We start from the raw sequence: 19,542 nt of genomic DNA, 5'->3' as shown, positions 1-19,542 counted from the left end.
TGGGATTCTCTACAGGAAAGCAGAAGATAAACAACAGCTGGTCCTACCAAAAGAGCATCATCAAACGGTGTTCCATGAGCTTCACAGAGAGATGGGACATCTCGGGGTCGAGAGGACTTTAAACCTGATCCAAGATCGATTCTACTGGGCCCATATGTACTCTGACACAGAACACTTTGTCACCCAAGAGTGCGTGTCTCAAGGCAAAGCGACCGCACAAGGCGACCAGAGCTCCCATGACAACCATTGTCACGACACGCCCATTTGAACCGGTATCCATTGACTTTCTACACCTAGAGACATGCAAACAGGGTTTTGAGTACATCTTAATTGTGATTGATCATTACACAGGTTTTGCTCAAGCCTATGCCATGAAAAATAAGTCTGCCAAAACTGTTGTTGACAAATTATTTAATGATTTTGCACTGCGTTTCGGATTCCCAGAGAGAATTCACCACGACATGGGGAGGGAGTTTGAAAACCAGCTGACGGACCAGCTGCAGAAAAGCTATGAGGTTTGAGGGTCCCACACGACATGTTACCATCCCCAAGGCAATGGAAAATGTGAGCGTTTTAACAGAACGATTTTGTCCATGCTTCGCACACTCACAAGTGAACAAAAGGCTGACTGGAAGAGCTCATTACCAAAAATGCTGCACGCATACAACTGCACTCGCAGTGGGGTCACGGGGTTCTCTCCCTACTACTTGCTTTACGGGCGGTCCCCCCGCTTGCCAGTAGACCTGCTCTTCAACCTACAGCCCAGTGAGACAAAAGAGACGTACACAGAATATGTACAGAACTGGCAAAACAGAATGCAACAAGCCTATGAGATCGCATCCAAAACAGCGGCCCGAGAAGCTTTGCGAGGAAAAAGAGGCTACGACAGAGTACATGGAGTTGACCTGCAACCTGGCGGACGGGTGCTCGTTCGTAACCTGTCAAAGACGGGCGGCCCTGGTAAACTGCGGTCCTACTGGGAGAGTAAAGTGCATGTGGTGGTGAAGAGAAGGAGCAGTGACAGTCCGGTGTATGAAGTAGCACCAGAGGGAGGAGGCAAAAGTCGTGTGTTGCACAGGAACCTCTTACTCCCATGTGACAGCCTGCCCTTGGATAAACCAGAACCAGCTCCTGCAAAACAAGAGAGGAGGAAAGTACAGATGCGGACAAGGACAAGACAACACCAAATCAACGGACAAGTGGAAGACTCGGACAGTGAAAGTAGTGATGAAGTTGAGCTGGTGTGTCGATTCCCACACTACCATGAAGAACCAAGTAAAAGAGCTGCAGACTTGAATCCAGAAGAAGAGCCATTTGCACCAGCTCTGGTGATGAAAGATGGAGCGCCGGATCTAGAGGAGGCAGCGCCAGTCCAAGAGGATGCAGAGGCTGACATCGGCGACATCGCAGCTGAGGCAGATGGTGAGAACGACACTGCAGAGCCTGGCGAGAGTCTACAAGAGTCGACTGCAGAGCCTGGCGAGAGTCTACAAGAGTCGACTGCAGAGCCTGGCGAGAGTCTACAAGAGTCATCAGAGGAAGATGATCCTGACCCTCCGCCAGCGACCAACTACCCGCAGAGAGCCAGACACCGTCCTAGAATGCTGACCTACACAGCCTTGGGTGAGCCGACGTGGGTGGAAGCTGGTGCAGAGAGCCTGCACGTGAGTATGTTCCCAGCCTGCAACAGACCGGTCATGTGGCGACCGTGGGCATCACCAGACATTGAGGTAAAGGGTTGAACTCACATGGCACTGACATTACTCTAGTTAGGAGACATATGGACTCTGAAAAGTAGAGTGGAATCGTAAGGACTGTAAATAAGAAGTGACAATTCCAGGAGAACATATTGAACTGGTACTGTAACAACAAGAGACTGGTAACAGACTAAACGAACTGAGGCCGACACGAGTTCTGTTACACTTGAGAGTTGATCTGATAAGATCTGGAGTTTACAGTGACTGATGTTTTGTGGTATAGGTTCATGGACCAGACACTTAGATAAATGGGTACTAATTGAATTGAATGTCAAGTGCCTCTTTAGAATAAGTAATACCATGTGAATTCAGTGAGAAAATCCAATATGTTGTGAAGAAGGTACACTTTGGGTATCTGAAATGTCTGGAGACATTTATTATTGAGGGGGAGAGTGTGGCATACCAAGCCATAGTTAGGTTATTTTTCCAAGATTTATGTTATTTCCATGTTTAAGTTGTATTTGTTTTCATATATCCATGTTCGGGCAGTGGTTATATTTCTCTGATGGTTATTTGTATTATCAGAATTTAGTTGTGATGTCTAACTCCGGTCAGCAGAGGGCAGCGTCGCTAGTGAAGTGTGCAGTGTGCAAGTTGCAAAGAGACTGCGTGACGTCTGCTGATATATAATAAATGTTATTTCTGTTGTTTGCAGGTAAGATAGTGGAGTTAGAAATTTGTAGTGTGAAGTAGGAATATGTTTAGTGATAGAATGTGACGCCGGGTGAACCTAATATTGTTTTGTTATGAACGTAACATGTTCAGCTAACGTAATGTAGCTAACGGTGGCTAGCCGGTTCAGTTAGCTTAGCTTGCCTAGAGACAGTAACCATGGAGCGAGCGCGAGGTCGGGGATGACAACAAGGAGCCCGTAGCAGGGAGCCCGCGCTGCTCACATAGATACAATCTAGATACTTGTAACATGATTGATTGGTGGTATTATTTGAGAAACGTAATGTTATTGAGTGTACATGATTGAAGAAGACTTTAAGAGATTTAAGACATTATTTATTATTGTATTTTGGTACACGTTTATAATGTACTGTATGTGAATGATTAGAAAACGAGATTCTGACACAGCAAGTTGCAAAGAGACTGTGTGACGGCTGTTGATATATAATAAATGTTATTTCTGTTTGCAGAAAGAAAATAAAACAAACAATCTTCAATTAAATGTGTAGCGACAGTTTGAGACAAACATCATTCTGCACCACGCTACACAGACATACTGTGTTCCTGACCGTACAATCAAGGATAATCTATTTTTTATATGGGACATTATTGATATATCTAAGCTCCAGGAGCTGGACATTGGCCTTCTTTCTATAGACCAAGAGAAGGTTTTTGATAGGATTGATCATTGTTATTTGTTCAAAACACTTGAAAGTTTTGGTTTTGGGGATACATTTATTTCATGGATCAAGTCGTTGTATACTGGAGCCAGTGTTCTGTTAAAGGTAGGCAGTGGACTCAACCAACCTGTCTGCTCAGAGAGGTATAAAATAGGGTTGTCCCTTATCTGGAATGCTGTATTCCCTGGCCATCGAGCCTCTTTTAGATCACCTCAGGCAGGGTCTCTCAGGGCTAACCTTTTCAGCGAATGTTACTAATTCAGTTAGTTTATCAACATACACTGACGATGTCACAGTTTTCATAATGAGTCAAAATTATTTAAAAATTGTCAAGCAGAAATTGGCCTTATACGAACAAGCTTATTCCACAAAATCAATTGGTCAAAATCTGAGGGAACATTAACGAGAAGCCAACGTTACCAGCTGGGCTGCAGTGGAACACAGAAGGGATTAAATGCTTAGGTGTCTTTTTGGGCAGTGACCACTTTCTGAGCAAAAACTGGGAGGGTTTAATTGAAAAGATCAGTGCCCAATTGTCTAGATGGACTTGGATCCAGCCTCAGTTGTCCTATAGGGGGAGAGTCTTGATTGTTAATAACTTGATTGCCTCAATGTTCTGGCACCGGTTTACAGTTGTAGAACCTCCGGGCGCGCTCATAAGAGAAGTACAGAAGAGGCTGCTGAACTTCTGGGGAGGCTTTCACTGGACCAAATCTACTGTATTGTTCCTACCAGTGTTAAAAGGAGGCCAGGGCCTGATTGACCTCTGCAGTCAAATCACAACTTTTCGCCTTCAAACTGTGCAGCAACTATTATATCATAAACAACAGCTTTGGAGTGAAACAGCATCTGTGTTGCTTTGTAGGATTATGAACCTGAACAATGACGAGCACTTTTTCCTTCTGAAACTAGCTGGCATGGAGTTCAGTACGACACCTTTCTATCAGGCTGTCCTCCAAGCTGGGGGAACAGTCTTAAACACCAAGAGAGATTACTCCCAGATCTATGGCAGTGTAGGGGAGGAACCACTGTTCTATAACCCGCTGATATGCTGCAGGATGCTCAGCTCTGTCAGTTTACGGAGATCCCTCAAAAGAGCTGGACTTACTTACTTAGTGTGTCTCAAATCAGGAGGACAGTGGAAAATGGCTGACATTTTGAGTCAAGAGACTGGTTTTAAACCTCTTCGTCTAATGGAGAGGCTGTTGGAGGAAGTGATCAGTTCACTTCCTGGTTTCTTCAGTGAGGCACTAGGAGCAGAGTGTGGAGAGGCTCAGCCAGTTATGTGGCCTGTTTTTTCCATCTTTGTCCATCCGTGCTGCAGTGGAGGAGCGGGAAGAAGTGAAGGGGGCCATTCTGTCTTTTAAAACACCAGAACTACAGGGCTTCTCAAGAACATCAAAAATGGCCTTTTATGCAGTCACTGTAAAGGTTCTCAACTGGACATCACTAGCTGGTGTACAGGAGTCGAGATGGTTGCGTGTGTTGACACCAGGTTCATCTCCCTAGGGCAGCTGGAGGGCCCTGTACAAACCCTGCCATAGAGAAACGCACTGCAGATCTGCAGTGTAGGATGGCACATTGGGCTGTGGCTACGAACAGACATGTGGCACATATAGAGCCTAAAGCAGGGAGTCACTGTTTTTTCTGTAATGATAAATAAACACTACAGCACTTATGGCTCAGATGTCCCAGATTGAGCCCTCTTTTCTCTGTACTGCAGCAGTGGCTCAGAGGTTTATTAGAGGTTTTTGAAGACAGCCTGTTTGTCTTTGGTCTTAGGTACACGGCAGTGCACTGCAGACGTGTCCCCTTGGTTAATTTTCTGATACAGCAGGCAAAAATGAACGCTTGTCTTGGTAGAATAAACAAAATGTAAGGCACAAGGACCACAGATGCTACACTCATGTTCAGGGGTCTAGTGGCTGCTCAGCTGAAAATTGAGTTCACATATTTCAAAATGATTTCAAACTTGGAAGAATTTGTTACTGTTTGGGGGCATGGATGTTCTGTGCAGTGTAGACAACCAATTACTTATTCTTAATTTCTGAAAAATACAAGGTCTGTATCTTTGTTTTTGCTGTCTATGGGGATTGTTGTTCGATATGTATATGGGTATCTTTAAGTTTCCTTTATTAATCCCCTTGGGGAAATTCAACTACTGCAAATTAACCCATCCTAGCTGTGATCTGTGTAGCTAGGAGCAGTGGGCTACCGGCTTCATGCTGCGCCCGGGGACCAACTCCAGTTCTTTTCCCATTGCCTTGGTGAAGGGGCACAGACAGGAGTTTAAAGAGATACTTACATCAAAATCCGACTTTTCCTGGTGTTAATCGATGTAAGGAGTGTGATGTGATCGATGAGACAAACGGTAGCCCTAAAATCACATCGTCTTCCACTTCCACATCCTCAACCTCAAAGCTTCTGTCAGTGGTCTCGTCGCTCTCCTTTTTTTTGGTCAAATGACGAAAGAGCAGGAAGGGGGCTGTCACCAGTGAATTTCTCATTTTTCTATGGCAAGCGGTTTAACCCCAGTGTTTAGCCCACCCAGCCACACCCACACAACCACCCTGAGTTTCAGTAGCCAATAGCTATGAAATCATAAAACCACACCTATCTTTCAGTTGTAATTCAAACCACCCATGTTAAAAATGTGCTCAGAAACAGCATGAAAGTATATCTTTAAACCCTAACATGCATGTTTCTTTTGATGGTGGGGGAACTGGAGAAAACCCACCGCAGACACAGGGAGAACATGCACACTCCACACAGTGAACGACCTGGGATGACCCCTAAGGTTTGAACCCAGGACCTTCTTGCTGTGAGGCAGCAGCGCTAACCACTGGGCCACTGTGCCACCTGTTATCAGTGTCAATACTACTGTTTTTTGTTTTTGTTTTTTAATGTGAATGAAAAATTGGACCATTAAAGACTTGGTTAAAGGTCAAAGGTCTTGCTCTCGCTCTCTCTCTCTCTCTCTCTCTCTCTCTTGCTCTCACCACTATTCTTTCTCGCTTTTCGGCAGACTGTGAACCGAGCAAGGGTTGACTCATTTGGGCCAACAAGACGACACTCAGGACCTGAGGAGGAGGAGCAAGAAGGGGGTGAAAGACAGAGTGATGATGAGGAGGCTGGTGTGGAGGAGGAGGAGAATGACAAAGAGGAGGCGGGAGAACAGCAGGATTGTGTCATCTCAGACTATGACACCGACTTGGAACTGGAAGGTAGACAGAGGGAGCTGATATTAATACGAGAGAGGTAGAGGGGGAGAGGGAAAGGGCGAGAGGGATAGGGAGGGAGGGAGGGAGGGAGGGCAGGCAAATCATATGTTATATGCTAAAGGGTAGTGGAGAGGTCAGGAGCGGAGTGCATTTTTTTCCCTGCTTTGTTGTTGAAAGCAGAGAAATGGCAAAGCTGATATGACTCATTCATTTGACTTTAACCCTCTCATTTGCTGCTGACCATTCAGCTTTTCATTATTTCGCTCTAAAGTGATGTTTCAGAATCAGTGATGTAATAGTAAAAAAACAAAAACGAAACGCCTGTGTACCATAACATCTCATCACATATACTACAATGAACAACAATGATTATATGTAAATATATTTCCAAAAAATTACGGTGATACAGGTAGAAATGATCATTTCCCCTCTCTATAATGCCTCTGTTGTGTCAAAGATCCCACCTGTCTTGAAATCCACATAATACACATCATACAGAAAGGTGTCCTAGAAGTCATTGGTTCCCCAGGATGTATTTCAATTATATAATGACCATTAATATCTGTTGATAATTTGGATTATTTTTACATCTGCTGACGTAGCCTAACAGGATTGGAATGGGATACTAATGCTCCAATAAAGAAAAATAGACTGTGACCTGCATTTTATATCCTGCCCGCAGGGTGTTTATTAATGTTACAGCTTTAACCATCAGCCATGTTATATTTGTCAGGTGTTTTTGAACACACGTGTTATTCACCTGTCCTGCATTTGCCTGTATTAGATGGATGCATGACCTCTAGTGACTTCAGCAAACATCTGAAACAGGGAAGAAAAAAAACATCTCTTTTATTTATTTATTTTGGGTTTTACCCCTCCTTTTTCTCCACAGTTGTATCCGGCCAGTTACCTCACTCTTCCCGAGCTGTCCCGGTCGCTGCTCCATCCCCTCTGCTGATCCAGGGAGGGCTGCAGACTACCACATGCCTCCTCCCATACATGTAGAGTCACCAGCTGCTTCTTTTCACCTGACAGTGAGGGATTCACCATGGGGACGTAGCGCCTGGGAATAACACTATTCCCCCCAGTTCCCCCTCCCCCCCGAACAGGCAGCCCGACCGACCAGAGGAGGCGCTAGTGCAGCGACCAAAAAAAACCCATCTCTTTAACGCTATGCCAACTTTGTTGACTTTAGAATATGTTCCTATGCCCATAGTAGACTCTCTTCTGCAAATACAAGTGTGGGCTTTTGCTGATTTTTATAGATGGCTTTGCCCTCCACATTACCCTGTCTTCCCAATGGCCCCTCTTACACGGCAAAAAGAAAAGAAAAGAAAAAAGATCCTGATCTCAACAGTTGATTCGATCACAGCTGGAACATGCTTTGTTCTGCCACAGCGTTCTACCACTCAGCTTTAATCCTTTTCCTCGCTCTTCCCCCGTCTTACCTCCACAGTCTGCAATTGATTTCAGGAAAGAAAAAGTAAAGAAGAGAGAGAAAATTGAGGCAGGAACACCTACCCACGCTCGCCCACTCATGTGGAGTCCTCTTCTGCATCTTAATGATTTCATCTCAGCCTTTGTGTCAGGCCTCCTTTTCACCACAAGTGAAAACCATCTAGTTTGATTGAGCTCTGCCAGATGTGATGAAATCCGTCGCAAGGGATTTTACAGTGTTACATGGTCAACAAGGTGGCCCTTGCACTGAGTAAAATAAGCCCTCATCTATAACAAGAAGACGTTGAACGAGGGCGTCTCGGTAGCGTGGCAGTCTATTCTGTTGCCTACCAACACGGGGATTCCGGTTCGAATCCCCGTGTTGCCTCTGGCTTGGTCGGGCGTCCCTACAAACACAATTGGTCATGTCTGTGTGTGGGAAGCAGGATGTAGGTATTATGTGTCCTAGTCACTGCACTAGTGCCTCCTCTGGGTGGTCGGGGCACCTGTTTGGGGGGGGGGGACTGGGGGGAATAGTGTGATCCTCCCATGTGCTAATTCCCCCTGGTGAAACTCCTCACTGTCAGGTGAAAAGAAGCAGCTGGCGACTCCACATGTATCGGAGGAGGCATGTGGTAGTCTGCAGCCCTCCCTGGATCGGCAGAGGGGGTGGAGCAGCGACCGGGACAGCTCGGAAGAGTGTGGGGTAATTTGGCCAAGTACAATTGGGGAGAAAAAAGGGGGGAAACCCCTCCCCAAAAAAAAGAAGACATTGAACTAGTGTCGCATTTTATGTTTCAGACAGACAAGAGGCTTATGACCTGACAGGACAGACGCGCTACATGGAGGCATGTAAACTGTACCATGTGGTTCCTGCCTCCCACGTCCTGCGCAACATGCAGAACAGCGAGTTGTCCATGATGCACTGCGGCCTTGGGCCTCAGGTAGGAGGACTGAATGCCCTTTTTGAACAACATGTAGGGACTACGTGTCCTCTGTGTAGTTATGGGGTCTGTGAGGGGATTCGGCCCAAAGCGAAACATGTTTTACAAGATTGTAACCCACCTCTTTCAGCCCGCATCGATCACCGGTCACCGGACGGCCGGTGGAGACATCGCAGAGGAGGGCAGGACTGCCTTCCTGCATCACAGCGTCCTCTAGCTTGAGACCGGTACGCGTTGACCTAAGGGCAAGGACGTCCGGGTCACTGGGCTGGTCGGCAGCCATAGCGGAGAAATCCACACCGAGGTGCACAGGACACACAAGCACACGCGACAGACAATCAGCAACAGGGTTGGACTTCCCGGCCACATGCTGAATGTCCGTTGTGAATTCGGAGATCGCCGCTAGGTGGCGCTGTTGACGAGCAGACCACGGCTCAGTCACCTTGGACATGGCAAAAGTCAGCGGCTTATGATCCACATAAGCCGTGAATGGGCAACCCTCCAACAGGAAGCGGAAATGCCGGGTTGCAAGGTGCAGTGCCAGCAACTCCCGGTCAAAAACGCTGTACTTGCGCTCGCTATCTCGCAGTTTGCGGCTAAAAAATGCGAGTGGCTGCCACGCATTCGCCACACGCTGTTCAACCACAGCCCCCACAGCTATGTCAGACGCATCGGTTGTTAAAGCTATGGACGCCGTGGGTGTGGGATGGGCGAGGAGGGCAGCGTTAGCCAGGGCGCACTTAGCTCCGTCAAAGGCCTGGACCTGTTCGGGAGTCCAGTCGACAGGGTCGTTAGCCTTCTTAAGCCGCAGGGCTTCGTAAAGTGGCTGAAGGAGGTGGGCAGCGTGAGGGAGGAAACGGTTATAGAAATTCACCATTCCCAAGAATTCCTGCAATGCCTTAACAGAGACCGGGCGGGGAAATTCCGCCACCGCTTGCACCTTAGAAGGCAATGGGACCGCGCCTTGCGGCGAAATGCGGTGACCCAAGAAGTCAATCACCGGCAGTCCAAACTGACACTTGGCCGGGTTGACTATCAGGCCGTGTTCGTCCAGACGACGGAAAACCTGTTTCAGGTGCGCCAGGTGCTCGTCAGCTGACGGACTGGTCACTAATATGTCGTCGAGATAAACGAACACGAAATCAAGGTCACGCAACACCGAGTCCATCAGCCTCTGAAAGGTTTGCGCTGCCCCCTTCAAGCCAAAGGGCATGCGCATGAATTCGAAAAGCCCAAACGGGGTGATCACTGCGGTCTTGGGCACGTCCTCTGCGCGCACGGGAACCTGATGATAGCCGCGCACCAGGTCCACCTTAGAGAAAATAGTGGTACCTGCCAGGCGTATGGAAAAGTCCTGTATGTGTGGGATGGGATAGCGGTCATTGGCGGTGACGTTGTTCAGGCGGCGAAAGTCGCCGCAAGGCCGCCACGACCCATCCGCCTTGGGCACCATGTGAAGCGGCGAGGCCCACGGGCTGTTGGAACGCCTCACTATACCCAGACGCTCCATGATGGCGAACTCCTCCTTAGCTGTAGCCAATTTTACCGCGTTGAGGCACCGCGCGCGCGCAAAAACTGGCGGTCCCAGAGTGGGAATGAAATGTTCTACCCCGTGTTTAGTAACTGCGGTGGAAAAGGCAGGCGTAGTCACCGATGGAAAATCCGCCAGCAAGCGCTGAAAAACATCCCCTAATGCTAAAAGGTTAGCGCGTGTTAACGGCCCGGCTCCCCTTGTCTCGCACGGAACAGTGGCGAAAGACACAGCATCAATTAAACGGCGGTTTGCAACATCAACCAGCAGACCATTAGCACACAGAAAATCCGCGCCGATAATAGGTACAGTAATGGCGGCCACTACAAAGTCCCACTCAAAATGGCGCCCGTGGAAGCAAACAGTCACCAACCTTGTGCCAAACGTCGCAATGGACGAACCGTTAGCTGCACTTAACTGTGGGCCGCCGCCTTCGGCCGACCTGTCTGTCTTAGCAGGAGGGAGTAGGCTCTTTTGCGAGCCTGAGTCCACCAGAAACCGTCTTCCTGACATCGTGTCCTTAATGAAGAGCAGCTCACTACGTCCGCCAGTGCCCACAGCTGCTACTGAGCGCTGGCCCTGGAGTTTCCCGCCGTCTCAAACGTGCACGGAGGGACGCAGCGCCTCGCCTTGCCGCCGAACCGCTGGTGGAAGAAACAGAGGCCTCTCCCGCGCCGTCTCCGGGCAGTCACTCCAGCCACCACTGCCGGGTCCGCGTCCTCCGACGTCGGCTGCAGAGGCTCCGATGCCACACTCTGCACAGAGAACCGTCTGGTAGCCAGCAGGACCCGATCGGCCTCCTCAGCCAAACCTCGGCAGTCACCAGCGGCCAGACACGGGGAGTTAGCCAAAGCCGCACGCACAGGAGACGGGAGCTGGCGCAAGAAAACGTGCGGGAAAAGGAAGCCACCTTCGTCTGAGCCTAGCAGCGACAGCATATTGTCCATGAGATCCACAGCCGTCCCGTCGCCCAAACCGGATAGGGAAAGGATTCTATCTGCCCTCTCTGCGGCAGATAGGCTGTACCTCCGGAGCAGAAGATGTTTGAGGGCGACGTATTTATCGTGTTGCGGAGGGGCGCGCAACAGCTGCATGGCCCGGTGTGTGGACTGCTGATCCAGCACAGCGACGACCAGATAGTATCTGGAGTCATTCGCGGAGATTCCACGCAGGTGGAACAGCGCCTCGACATGCTGGAACCACGAGGCCGGGTCGCTCTGCCAGAACTCTTGGAGCTTCACACCCGCGGCGAGAACGGCCGGCTGAGAGAGTTGGGGCGGCGTGGCCGAAGTGGATTCACACACATCTTCTGCTCCAAACATGTTCAATTCGGGGTCACCAATGTGGCAGGAATGAGGAAAAACACATGAGACCAAGGCGAGTTTGATGTTTATTCCTCAACTCCAAAAACCAACTGCAGCAGGAACAACCCTGCCCCGGCGAGCCCGGGAACATAAACCACGCCCCCGCCTCACAGTCCTGCTGGGTGAGAGGCATAGCCCCTAGTGTCCGCCACAATATTACTTTTAACTGCCACATGGTTATTATGGTTAATTAGTTAGATATATATTTTGGTTTATTAGTATCTATTTATAGTTTAAAATATTTTATGTTAAATAATTTTAATTTAGACCAAAAGTTGATGTTTTTATCCATCTGTCTGGGCCCCCCTGTGGCAATTAGACCCTAGGCAGCTCCTAGTTTGCCTATGCCTAGATCCGGCCCTGCCTATCGCCACAAAGTCATTAGGCCTGTACCCTTCCACGGGGATCTACGGCTGTTGGTATACTTTTACACTGTGAACAACTACTGTTTTATGATTTACGTCTTCATCATTTGGTAAATATTGCATTTTTCATATGGCAAAAGTGACACACCTGCTTAGTGCATTTAAAATGCTGATTCTAACAGTAAGGAAAAAAAATTGGTTTTCTTGCTTTTAGTATTGCTTTAGCAAGCCTCTGCCTCCGAGTGACTCGCATACTGTACAAATGTGAAAATATCACACCTTAAGTTGCTAGTAGCAACACATTCAACTTTCTTACAAGCGACTCTCTCATCCACAACCCTGTTAATACAACTTTTGGTTGTCACCAAGGAAATTCAATGCCTAAAGTGTTATCTTCTCTCTGCAGACATAATGGCAAGAGTCCCTGCACATTTTCTGCCATGCAAAAATCATCTTTTCAATCATGTTTTCAAGAAGAATCTCATTTGCAGTAATCTTCCCATTGAATGATATGTCTGTTCTCTACCTGCTTGTTTAAATATTAAGTAAAAATCCTCTTATTCTCTTTCCTTTCTATGACTCTCCTTTTGCATGAGCCTTGTGCTGTCACAGAAATATAGTAAAGGTATTAAAGCGCTGACATTCACGATTCTGATAGTCCATTGCTCGTGCATGTGTGTCCAGGCAGTCCATTGCTGTATTTGGAGCTTACTGTCTGCAGATTTCCCATTATTAGCTTTGCAGGATTATATCTGCAACGAAGATATTTCTTATACCCCAAATCCCCTTACTCCCATGCCTCCCTTGTATTCCAGGATACACGTACTCTTAGGTTTGTATATCCATTTCTGGATATTTTAAGCCACCATTAGCATTTCTTTCATGCCTATTTGGTTATTTTTGTTTGTTTGTTTTTAGCCCCCTACCCCCACATGCAAACTGATTTGGCAATCAATCAATCAATTAGTCAGTGAGATGAATCCTCTTATTCTATTGGTGCAGTCATTGTGAATCACTGGATGTGTATTAATTGTTGAAATTATACACAAAACCGTTCAGACATACTAAACTGGGTTTGTCAGTCTCGGCTGGGTAGAGCAATGCTGAAGTGCAGTGGTCAAATGAAACGCAAACATCTAAAAATAAAATCCCTCCTTCGGGTTGTGCTCTTTGCTGCCTATAGCTTTGAGGCTCATCTGAATCGGTCTGCAAATGCGCTCAACTTTCTCATTAGCAGTGAAAACAAAACAACAAAAAACAAAACAAAAAAAGAAACAAACAAACTATAATTCTCATGTTTGGAGCCCAGTTCCTGACCCACACCTCTCACACAAATCCTCTCTGCTTCATTTGTCCAAGTCTCACTCAGCTGTGATATAAAATTCTCTCTCTCTCTCTCTCTCTCTCGCTCTCTCTCTCTCTCTCTCTCTCTCTCTCTCTCTCTCTCTCTCTCTCCCTGATGTGAAACAGCACATCTACCATGTAATAGAAGTTTGGGGTAAGAAAGTGAGGAACAAACAGAAGATTCTCTCTTTGGGAAGTGTGTGTGTGTGTGTGTGTGTGTGTGTGTGTGTGTGTGTGTGTGTGTGTGTGTGTGTGTGTGTGTGTGTGTGTGTGTGTGTGTGTGTGTGTGGGTCCTCTGTCTGCAGGGAGCCAAAGCTCTGGCTGTTCCCCTGGTAACCAACACTTCCATCTTGCGGCTGAACCTGAGAGATAATTGGATGGAGGGAATGGGCGGAGCTGCCATGGCTGAAATGTTAAAGGAAAATTGCTATGTTACAGGTAGTTAAACCTGGGGATATGGACACACACACACACACACACACACACCACATGTAGACACTATCTGACACATTCTCTTCATCCTTTCTCCGTCAACAGAGCGAACCAACACCCACTCCTGTGCCACTCTCACCCCAGTTGTATGGTAATGTCCAGAATATACCATGAGACTTGGGGTCAACACTTTACAGTGATTTTTTTTGCAATCCTACGTGAGATCCCATAGAGTACATATGGAAATAAAAGCCCTGCAATGTGTGAATTGTTGTTCATGTTATCACCACAGCTCCAGTGAAAATATCTATATCATTAGATGATTTAATGTAAAATTGAGGGTTAAAATGTAAATAAAATGCCAGTGTGGTAAGACAGTTTCACTTGTCTCCAGTGCAAAGCAACTTGTTACAGAGATGTTGAAGAGATAATCATGACGAGATCAGCGTTTGTGCCTTGTGACACGATAATGACAGCTTATTTCTGGGGAAATCCTAAAACATCAAAGCCAAGTTTTATTGTCTAGCGCAATCAAAATAATCTTTGTAGTGATTCTATGAAAAATCTCAGTCTCAAAATCACAGTAAATGGGGGGCGTCTGGGTGGTGTGGCAGTCTATTCTGTTGCCTACCAACACTGGGATCGCCGGTTTGAATCCCCATGTTACCTCCGGCTTGGTCGGGCACCCCTACAGACACAACTGGCCGTGTCTGCAGGTGGTAAGCTGGATGTGGGTATGTGTCCTGCTCACTGCACTAGCGCCTCCTCTGGTCGGTCGGGGCGCCTGTTTGGGGGGGAGGGGGAACTGGGCGGAATAACGTGATCCTCCCACACGCTAAATCCCCCTGGTGAATCTCCTTACTGTCAGGTGAAAAGAAGCGGCTGGCGACTCCACGTGTATAGGAGGAAGCATGTGGTAGTCTGCAGCCCTCCCCGGATCAGCAGAGGGGGTGGAGCAGCGAGCGGGACGGCTCAGAAGAGTGGGGTAATTGGACGGATACAATTGCGACAATAAAGGGGGGGATCCACACAACAACAAAATAAACCCCACAAAAAAAAAAAAATCCCAGTAAATGAATTGCTTTGGTGTTTTTGTGCCACATGCTCTGTGGATTGAGGTCCCATAGGTCCCAGTCACTCTTCATCATGGTCTTGATCATGGTCTTCCCAAAGAGGAATCCCTGAAAGTTGATATATTAGCACGCACACAAAGGTACATGTGCACCAGTGGGGCTCATTCATGTGCCATGGAGGGTCATTTTAATGATGGTTTTCATCCCAACTCAACAATACACAATCTGATTGCACTAGTTGGTCCTCTCCTGTCTGGTTGAAAGGGTAGTAAGCCCTAGTTAGCTGAAATTAGCTGGTGTGGTATTACAGAGGTATGAAACCCTGCATACACATGACCCTCTCTGGCACACAATATCGTACCAGTGTTGTCAATAATGCGTTCGGCTGCGTATCGTAACATCTCTAAAGCAGATCTTGGCAATGGCAAATACGTCATATCTGTTGAGCACATGCTGCAAAAAAAAAAAAAGTTTCCAATGCTTAGCAAGGGATTTGGTCTCATTTTAGTCCTTACATCTTGCTTTGTTATAACTGGGTGTGAGAAGTGAGGGTGTGGGTGGGAGAATATTACATTTCGTTACAAACGCAGTTTAAATTTCTTCTTCATGACTTTTACTGGCATTTACTGAAAATTTGAAAATATCTTGAAATGAAGAAAAACACAGAGCACTAATATGTAGATAATAATACTTTGTTCAAGATTATAAACCAATTAATCATCTCAGCTTACTTTTTTCTTCTTAGAAAAAGAAAGAATACTTCAAATGAGATCAAACAACTGATTTTTTATTTTTTATTCTTTTGCAGTATGCCTTCACTTTTAGAAAAATGGGGAAAAAAATAACCAAAATTTGTGTTGAGGCTGTGGGAACAACTTTAATAATGTTGGATTTTTTTTTTTGCAGTTTCTATTCATTCCTTAGCTAGAAATGAAAATGTCTTTGACATTATTCCAACAACAACCTTCTGTGCGAGCATTGCCAGTTTTTGATTTTATTGTTTTTGGATGTTGCAGCAAGGTGGTGCAGTGGTTAGCATGGTCACCTCATAGCAAGAAGGTCCTGGGTTCGAGCCTTAGGGTAGTCCAACCTTGGGGGTCATCCCGGGTCATCGTTCTCTCCATGTCTGTGTGGGTTTCCTCCGGGTGCTCCGGTTTCCTCCCACAGTCCAAAGACATGTAGGTCAGATGAATCGGCCATACTAAATTGTCCCGAGGTGTGAATGTGTGTGTGTGTGTGTGTGTGTGTGTGTGAGGGGGGGGGGGCGGCCTGTCCAGAGTATCTCCCTGCATGCTGCCCAATGACTACTGGGATAGGTTCCAGCATCCCCGCGACCCTGAGAGCAGGATAAGCGGTTTGGATAATGGATAATGGATGGATGGAATATCCTTGCCCACATGGCATTCTGTGTAGTTAGCTGGCTGTTGTTATAGAATTCTTCAGCTCTTAGACTGCACTGTTTAAGCCTGCATTGTTGCAGCATATATGAGTCTGCTTGCTGCTGCGAAACTCACTTTTTCCCTGCAGGCTTGAATAAAGTTAATCTCATCTCATCTCATCTCAGTCTTTGACCATACCATGACCATTTGACTTTTAATGAATTTGTGTGTCCATTGCAGAGGTGGACTTGTCAGACAACAGGCTCGGGGAGCAGGGAGCTCAGGCCATGGCCAGCATGCTGCGGGAGAACATCACCCTGCGGGCCCTCTACCTCTCAGGCAACCATCTGAATGACCGAGCCGCCCAGCATCTGGGCTTGGCCCTCATCGGTAACACCAAGCTAGAGAGCCTGGACCTCAGCCACAACTGCCTGGGGGAGGCTGCAGGTGGACGACCCACTTTTATTTTGGTAGTGAAATAGTAGTGCCTTGCTCAATGGCACTTTCAGCTGTGAAAATGAGGCTCTTAGAAGACTCTAGGAGCGGTAGTGGTTCAGAAGGTAGAGCAGGTAGCATTGCTGGTTTGATCCTTGTGCCCTCTATGCAAAAAATGTCTAGGTGTCCCTGAGCAAGACACCTACCCCCTAAATGCTCTCGATGAGCTGGTTTGTTATCTTGCATTGTTGACACCGCCATCAGTGTATGAGTGTGTGTGTGTGTTTGTGTGTGCGTGTGCGTGTGCATGGCTAAAAGTGAGGCGTTCATTGTAAAGTGCTTCAGAAAAGCCCTATATAAATGCAGTACATTTACCATTTAGGTATGACGGTGAGCGTAGGCACCAATTTATGAAAATGACTGTGGGTGCTCATATAAAGGAATAGACATTGAAGCACACATAGCTTGTATTTTTCCAATTTTCTCAGACAAAAAAATCTCGGCCACTATCATGAAGATAAAATGAGGCTTATTATACAGACATATATATTTTTCTCTTTTCTTTGCTTTTGATATACTCTATTGATCTCTAGGGAAATTGTGTTCTGCATTTAACCCATCCTAGCTGTGTAGCTAGGATATATATATATATATATATATAGAGCGTTTTTTTTTCCGAAATCGTCAATGGTGTTGTGAGTGCTCAACTAACGAGGAGCGGAATATCAACAAGGATACAGGAAAATTTTTTTTAATATATTGCAGTGTATTAAAACCTGCAATGTATTAAAATCTTTTTCCTGTATCCGTATATCTGTATATAGTGGGGGGTGGGTTTCCGGGAACCGTCAATGGTATTGATAGAAGTGCTCAACTAATGATGAGTTGGATATCAATACAGATGCAGGAAAAAAACTTTTAATACACAGCAATACAAGCTTGTTTTGTGCGTCACGCACTCATCATTACACATTAGCAGACATTAGCAGCTGATGAGTGTGTGACACGCGAAACAAGGTTGTAAAAGTTTTTTTTTCCTGCATCTGTATTATATATATATAAAAATAAAATCCAGTGAGTTAAGTAAATTCTTCATGAGACAGCACAATCCTGTTTCATGCAATAAGCATCATCAGCTGTCAACAGGCCTTCATCATGCTCTGATGAAGGCCTGTAGCAGTAGGCCAAAACGTTAGCATGTTTTGCTGGCCAAAATAAATTGGTGAAGATGAGGCAATGCCCCTGTACTACTTTTTTTCCTTTTCTAGTTTTTCCCCTTATCCCACCCGATTAACCCAATGGCATATGGCTGGAACTCTTGTCGAATAACTCCCCTGGCTCACGTTTCCACAGGAAGGAGATGATGGTAACACCAGCTTCCTTCAAAGTCGTGTCGGCTGCTCACTATTTTACACGCTGAAGCCTCACATGGATTATATTATCTCTAGGCCGCGAAGGAGACGTAGGGAGAATGCTTTCGGCTGCTTGGCTGCAGGCGCCCAGATGGGCCAGAGGGGTCGCTGGAGAACGACGAGTCCCCGAACACTACACCGATCTACGCCCACTATCCCTCGGGTAAGGGTGGCCTAATGAATGCCTTCCCCCTTGGACGCTCTGGCCGTGACCGGTTATGGCGAGTCTGGGATACGAACCTCCCAGCCACATGACAAGGGGACTGCAAGAACGACGGTTTATTCCACTCAGCCAATCACAGCGGCCTCCCTGTACTTATTTATTTTTCATTTTTTGGAGCCGGGGATGCAAAAATATTGGGGGTGTCAAAGCTGCTCAGCACCCACACAGCTAGCGCCTATAACTGTGGATGTAGATAGCAACGCCACTTCAGCCTAGTCCGCGTCGGTCATCGCAGTCGGCTGGAACTAGAATCGGCGGTCTTCGGGTCGCAGGTCCAGCTTTCTACCACTCAGCTGTCCTTTGTTCCTGCAGGTGTGACTGTTGGAGTAGAAATGGTTTTCGGTACTAAGGGCTACGTGTTTGCTTTGAGAATAAAGTCTTTTAAGGAGAACGCCATTAGAGTCCAGCATGACCTCTGGTGCCCTGCTGTGGTTGTGTGAATATCAAACACTGTCTTGAGGCATGCATTCTTTCACTGCCAGAGTTGAAATATATTTAACCATCTGCCCTCCGCTCTCAAATCACAGCACTTAAAATGGCACCGCTTTTTTTCCTGGAACAACAAGTCAGAAATGCACTCCACTAACGCGTATAATACTTAACATGCAACACGGCAGAACAACTGAGAGCATTTGACCGTGCACCAGTGAAACACACTGAATCTGTCTGTGAGCCTTGTTTTACTGCGTATGCCTGAATTGAAATTTTCCAAGAGTGTCACAGCTTTTACTCCCCCCGTTGTTCAAGCCTTTCCTCCCTTTGAAGTGAGTTTGCAGTTTCAGTGACCCTGATGCAATAGATGTGGGAGTCACACTCAGTTTGGATTAGTCTCTGTGGAAAAAGTTCCACTTTCCAAGTGCTAAATGTTCTGAATATAAATATTAGTCACCATCAGTTTTTGGAAAAAGTTGTACGGAAGGCTGCAATGCGCATTAGGCATCTGGGTCAAGGAAAAAATCTAACAAAACAAAACAAAAACACCACAACAATCACAAGACCCAACAAAATGACACTTCATGATCTGATAGCTATGATACCATTTAATATCATATCAAGACAATTTCAATTGTATAGGCTAGTATCACAAATTACACATCTGCCTCAGGTGGCTTTACAGCAATACAACATCTTGTCCTTAGATCCTCACATCGGATGAGGAACAACTCCCTAAAAAACACCCTTTGACAGGGAGAAAAATAGGAATAAACCTCAGGGAGAGCAACAGAAGAGGGATCTCTCTCCCAAGACAGACAGACGTGAAATGGATGTCGTG

At 46.5% G+C, this 19,542-nt stretch overlaps 1 protein-coding gene across 1 annotated transcript in view; it reads left to right on the top strand.

Moving 5' to 3' along the window:
• Window positions 1-650: 650 nt before the first annotated feature.
• lrrc74b (leucine rich repeat containing 74B) overlaps window positions 651-19,542 on the top strand; it is a 31,112-nt gene continuing 12,220 nt past the window's right edge. The window contains exons 1-5 of the mRNA XM_056278602.1: window positions 651-1,664; window positions 6,135-6,333; window positions 8,569-8,711; window positions 13,621-13,753; window positions 16,440-16,646. Coding sequence (XP_056134577.1) covers window positions 651-1,664; window positions 6,135-6,333; window positions 8,569-8,711; window positions 13,621-13,753; window positions 16,440-16,646 — 1,696 coding nt within the window. The remainder of the gene's footprint in view (window positions 1,665-6,134; window positions 6,334-8,568; window positions 8,712-13,620; window positions 13,754-16,439; window positions 16,647-19,542) is intronic.

Source organism: Lampris incognitus, chromosome 1 (assembly GCF_029633865.1).
Source record: "Lampris incognitus isolate fLamInc1 chromosome 1, fLamInc1.hap2, whole genome shotgun sequence".
Classification (NCBI taxonomy): domain Eukaryota; kingdom Metazoa; phylum Chordata; class Actinopteri; order Lampriformes; family Lampridae; genus Lampris; species Lampris incognitus.
This window is presented reverse-complemented; position numbering and strand designations above follow the sequence as displayed.